Source organism: Arachis ipaensis, chromosome B2 (genome assembly GCF_059453495.1).
Source record: "Arachis ipaensis isolate K30076 ecotype BB chromosome B2, ASM5945349v1, whole genome shotgun sequence".
In the NCBI taxonomy this organism is placed as follows: Eukaryota; Viridiplantae; Streptophyta; class Magnoliopsida; order Fabales; family Fabaceae; genus Arachis; species Arachis ipaensis.
Genome location: NC_142437.1, coordinates 74,025,700 through 74,031,539, shown reverse-complemented (window position 1 = coordinate 74,031,539; position 5,840 = coordinate 74,025,700). Strand labels below are relative to the sequence as shown.

The 5,840-nt window shown below is 40.5% G+C and overlaps 1 protein-coding gene across 1 annotated transcript; it reads left to right on the top strand.

Moving 5' to 3' along the window:
* The first annotated feature begins 5,053 nt into the window (after nt 1-5,053).
* Nucleotides 5,054-5,563, top strand: LOC148574400 (uncharacterized). The gene has a single exon (XM_088505895.1). It carries the CDS (start codon nt 5,054-5,056, stop codon nt 5,561-5,563), a length of 510 nt encoding a protein of 169 aa, XP_088362021.1.
* Nucleotides 5,564-5,840: the final 277 nt, after the last annotated feature.

Genomic DNA, 5,840 nt, shown 5'->3' with positions numbered 1-5,840 from the left:
GCCCAGCCAGATGCATGCACAAGATCCTATTGGAGGATGATGCTAAGCCAGTGGTTCAACGACAGAGGCGGCTAAATCCCGCCATGAAGGAGGTGGTGCAGAAAGAGGTCACTAAGTTACTAGAGGCTGGGATTATCTATCCTATTTCTGATAGCTCCTGGGTGAGCCCTGTCCATGTTGTCCCTAAGAAGGGAGGAATGACAGTGGTTCATAATGAAAAGAATGAACTGGTTCCTACAAGAACAGTTACAGGGTGGCGTATGTGTATTGACTACAGAAGGCTCAATACAGCCACCAAGAAGGATCATTTTCCTTTACCATTCATAGACCAGATACTAGAGAGACTAGCAGGTCATGAATATTACTGCTTTTTGGATGGGTATTCCGGTTACAACCAAATTGCAGTAGATCCTCAAGACCAAGAAAAAACAGCATTCACATGTCCTTCTGGAGTGTTTGCCTACAGAAGGATGCCTTTTGGTCTGTGTAATGCACCTGCAACCTTTCAGAGGTGCATGCTCTCTATCTTCTCTGATATGGTAGAGAAGTTTTTGGAAGTCTTCATGGATGACTTTTCAGTATTTGGAGACTCATTCAGCTCCTGCCTTAACCATTTAGCACTTGTTCTGAAAAGATGCCAAGAGACCAACCTAGTTTTAAACTGGGAAAAATGTCACTTTATGGTGACTGAAGGGATTGTCCTTGGACATAAAATTTCAAATAAGGGAATAGAGGTGGATCAAGCTAAAGTTGAAGTAATTGAAAAATTACTACCACCTGCCAATATTAAGGCAATCAGAAGCTTTCTGGGGCATGCAGGATTCTATAGGAGATTTATAAAGGATTTTTCAAAAATTGCAAAACCTCTGAGCAATCTGCTTGCTGCTGACACGCCATTTGTGTTTGACACAAAGTGTCTGCAGGCGTTTGAGACCCTGAAAGCTAAGCTGGTCACAGCACCAGTTATTTCTGCACCAGACTGGACATTACCATTCGAACTAATGTGTGATGCCAGTGACCATACCATTGGTGCAGTATTGGGACAGAGGCATAACAAGCTTCTGCATGTTATTTATTATGCTAGCAGTGTTTTAAATGATGCCTAGAAAAATTACACAACCACAGAAAAAGAATTACTTGCAGTGGTTTATGCCATTGACAAGTTTAGATCCTACTTAGTAGGATCAAAAGTGATTGTGTACACTGACCATGCTGCTCTTAAATATCTACTCACAAAGCAGGATTCAAAGCCCAGGCTCATAAGATGGGTGTTGCTTCTGCAAGAGTTTGATATAGAAATAAGAGACAGAAAAGGGACAGAGAATCAAGTAGCTGATCACCTGTCCCGGATAGAACCAGTAGCAGGAGCATCCCTCCCTCCTACTGAGATCTCTGAAACCTTTCCAGATGAGCAATTGTTTGCTATTCAGAAAGCTCTGTGGTTTGAAGATATTGCAAACTATAAGACACAAGGTTCTCCTTCTATAACCATGGAGAGGAAGCAAGAAAAGCTTCTCTCACTGCAGAGTCAACCAAAGCCCCCACAGTCAAACTCTAAGTTTGGTGTTGGGAGGCCACAACCAAACTCTAAGTTTGGTGTTGGGAGGTCCCAACCTTGCTCTGATTATCTGTGAGGCTCCATGAGAGCTCACTGTCAAGCTATTGACATTAAAGAAGCGCTTGTTGGGAGGCAACCCAATGTTATTTAATTATATCTATTTATTTTCCATTGCTATTTTATGTTTTCTTTAGGTTGATGATCATGTGAAGTCACAAAAACAAATGGAAAATTAAAAACAGAATGAAAAACAGCATGAAAAATAGCATACCCTGGAGGAAGATCATTCTGGCGTTTAAACGCTAGAAACAAGCATCTGTCTGGCGTTTAACGCCAGAAACAAGCACCAAGCTGGCGTTTAACGCCAGAAACAAGCATCAGTCTGGCGTTAAACGCCAGAAACAGGTACATTTGGGCGTTTAACGCCAGAAATAGGCAGCAGTCTGGCATTAAATGCCAGGATTGCACAGTAAGGGCATTTTGTATGCCTAATTGGAGCAGGGATGCTAAATCCTTGACCCCACTGGATCTATGGACCCCACAGGATCCCCACCTACCTCACCATTCAAATTCAAACCATTTCCCTCCCAAACCCACCCATTCACACACTTCCATCTCCTCCATCTTCTCCACTTCTTTCTTCTTTTGCTCGAGGACGAGCAAACCTTTTAAGTTTGGTGTGGTAAAAGCATTGCTTTTGTTTTTCCATAATTCAGTGGTAGAGCAATTGACTGCAGATCAAAGAGCTATGAGGAAAGAGCAACAAAGGCAAGGAAGAGACATAGAGGAGCTCAAGAGCACCATTGGTTCTTCAAGAAGAGGAAGACGCCACCCTCATTAAGGTGGACCCATTCCTTAATCTCCTTGTTCTTATTTTTTTGTTTTTCGTTTACTATGCTTCATGCTTAATTATGTTTGTGTCTTTACTATATGATCACTAGTATCTACGTGTCTATGTCTTAAAGATATGAATGTCCTATAAATCCATCACCTTTCTTAAATGAAAATTGTTTTCTGAAAAAGAAAAAGAAGTACATGAATTTCGAATTTTAAAATAGTTTAATTATTTTGATGTGATGGCAATACTCTTTGTTTTCTGAATGAATGCTTGAACAGTGCATATGTTTTTTGAATTTGTTGCTTATGAATGTTAAAATTGTTGGCTCTTGAAAGAATGATGAAAAAGGAGAAATGTTATTTGATAATCTGAAAAATTATAAAAATGATTCTTGAAGCAAGAAAAAGCAGTGAAGAACAAAGCTTGCAGAAAAAAAAATAGCGAAAAAAAAAAGAAAAAGCAAGCAGAAAAAGCCAAAAGCTCTTAAAACCAAAAGGCAAGGGTAAATAAAAAAGATCCCAAGGCTTTGAGCATCAGTGGATAGGAGGGCCTAAAGGAATAAAATCCTGGCCTAAGCGGCTAAACCAAGCTGTCCCTAACCATGTGCTTGTGGCGTGAAGGTGTCAAGTGAAAACATGAGACTGAGCGGTTAAAGTCAAGGTCCAAAGCAAAAGAAGAGTGTGCTTAAGAACCCTGGACACCTCTAATTGGGGACTCTAGTAAAGCTGAGTCACAATCTGAAAAGGTTCACCCAGTTATGTGTCTGTGGCATGTATGTATCCGGTGGTAATACTGGAAAACAGAGTGCTTAGGGCCACGGCCAAGACTCATAAAGTAGCTGTGTTCAAGAATCAACAGACTGAACTAGGAGAATCAATAACACTATCTAAATTTTGAGTTCCTATAGATGCCAATCATTCTGAACTTCGAAGGATAAAGTGAGATGCCAAAACTGTTCAGAAGCAAAAAGCTAATAGCCCGCTCATCTAATTAACACTGATCTTCATAGATGTTTTTGGAATTCATTGTATATTCTCTTTTTTTTATCCTACTTTGTTTTTAGTTGCTTGGGGACAAGCAATAATTTAAGTTTGGTGTTGTGATGAGCGGATAATTTATACGCTTTTTGGCATTGTTTTTACTTAGTTTTTATTATGATTTAGTTGGTTTTTAGTATATTTTTATTAGTTTTTAATTAAAAATCACATTTCTGGACTTTACTATGAGTTTGTGTGTTTTTCTGTGATTTCAGGTATTTTCTGGCTGAAATTGAGGGAGCTGAGCAAAAATCTGATTCAGGCTGAAAAAGGACTGCTGATGCTGTTGGATTCTGACCTCCCTGCACTCAAAGTGGATTTTCTGGAGCTGAAGAACTCCAAATGGCGCGCTCTCAATTGCGTTGGAAAGTAGACATCCAGGGCTTTCCAGAAATATATAATAGTCTATACTTTGCTCAAGGATAGACGACGTAAACTGGCGTTCAACGCCAGTTCCATGTTGCAGTCTGGCGTCCAGCGCCAGAAACAAGTTACAAGTTGGAGTTCAACGCCAGAAACAGGTTACAACCTGGTGTTGAACGCCCAAAACAGCCCAGGCACGTGAGAAGCTTAAGTCTCAGCCCCAACACACACTAAGTGGGCCCCAGAAGTGGATTTCTGCGCTATCTATCATAGTTTACTCATTTTCTGTAAACCTAGGTTACTAGTTTAGTATTTAAACAACTTTTAGAGATTTATTTTGGACCTCATGACATTTTTAGATCTGAACTTTGTAAACTCTAACGGCATGAGTTTCTAAACTCCATTGTTGGGGGTGAGGAGCTCTGCTGTGTTTCGATGAATTAATGCAACTATTTCTGTTTTCTATTCAAACACGCTTGTTTCTATCTAAGATGTTCATTCGCACTTCAATATGATGGATGTGATGATTAGTGACAGTCATCACCATTCTCAACCTATGAACGTGTGCCTGATGACCACCTCCGTTCTACTTTCGATTGAATGAATATCTCTTGGATTCCTTAATCAGAATCTTCGTGGTATAAGCTAGAATCCATTGGCAGCATTCTTGAGAATCCGGAAAGTCTAAACCTTGTCTGTGGTATTCCGAGTAGGATTCAGGGATTGAATGACTGTGACGAGCTTCAAACTCGCGAGTGTTGGGTGTAGTGATAGACACAAAAGGATCAATGGAACCTATTCTGACATGATCGAGAACCGACAGATGATTAGCCGTGCGGTGACAGCGCACCTGGACCTTTTTCACTGAGAGGACGGATGGTAACCATTGACAACGGTGATCCACCAACAGACAGCTTGCCATAGGAGGAACCTTGCATGCGTGAAGAAGAAGACAGGGAGAAAGCAGAGATTCAGAAGACAAAGCATCTCCAAAACTCCAACATATTCTCCATTACTGCATACCAAGTATTTATTTTATGTTCCCTTGTTCATTTGCAAGTCAATTGATAATTATAATTGACCTCCTAACTGAGATTTACAAGATAACCAGAGATTGCTTCAAACCAACAATCTCTGTGGGATTCGACCCTTACTCACGTAAGGTATTACTTGGACGACCCAGTGCACTTGCTGGTTAGTAGTACGAATTGTGAAAAGTGTGATTCATAATTCGTGTACCAGGAAGCATTGGAACAAATGCCTCTGTATGCTAAATTCCTCAAAGAGCTTATCAACAAAAAGAGAAGTTGGAACGAAAAGGAGACTGTGATCCTGACACAAGAATGCAGTGCAGTGATTCAAAATGGGCTCCCACCCAAACTCAAAGATCCTGAGAGTTTCTTTCTGCCTAGCACCATTGGTAATATATCCATCGATAAGGCATTGTGTGATTTTGGATCAAGTATCAATCTGATGCCCTTATCTATGATGAGAAAGCTGTCCATAGAAGAAGTGAAACCTATAAGGATGACCTTGCAACTTGCTGACAAATCAATGGTAATCTCCAATGGAGTGGTTGAGAACCTCTTAGTGAAGGTGGACAAGTTCATATTTCCAGCAGATTTTGTGATCTTGGACCTAGATGAAGAGGGAGGTGATTCTGTCATATTAGGAAGGCCTTTCCTAGCCACAGCAAGGGCCATCATTGATGTGGAAACAGGGAAAATGACTTTAAGAGCACATGATGAACAGAGTAAATGTCTTTAAGGAGATGCAACATACTGTTGAAGAGAAGAGCTGCATGAGAATTGAAGAAGAAGACTTACATTGGAAGGAAAAGCCTAAGGAGGCACTCATCAACTCACCTTTGAAGCAAAAGACAGACAGTGAAAAAGAACAAAAAGATAATGAAGATGTGAAAGCTGAGAAAGGACTGCAGGAAGAGGTTAAGAATCTGATCACTAAGAAGAAAGTCCTTGACATAAAGCCTACTGTCAAGACAGGAGGGCCACCAAAGAAAGGAAAGAAGAGCAAGAAAAGGATT

Excerpts from the sequence above, each read along its gene's own strand:
- LOC148574400 (XM_088505895.1), top strand. The coding sequence starts at position 5,054 with ATGCCTCTGTATGCTAAATTCCTCAAAGAGCTTATCAACAAAAAGAGA.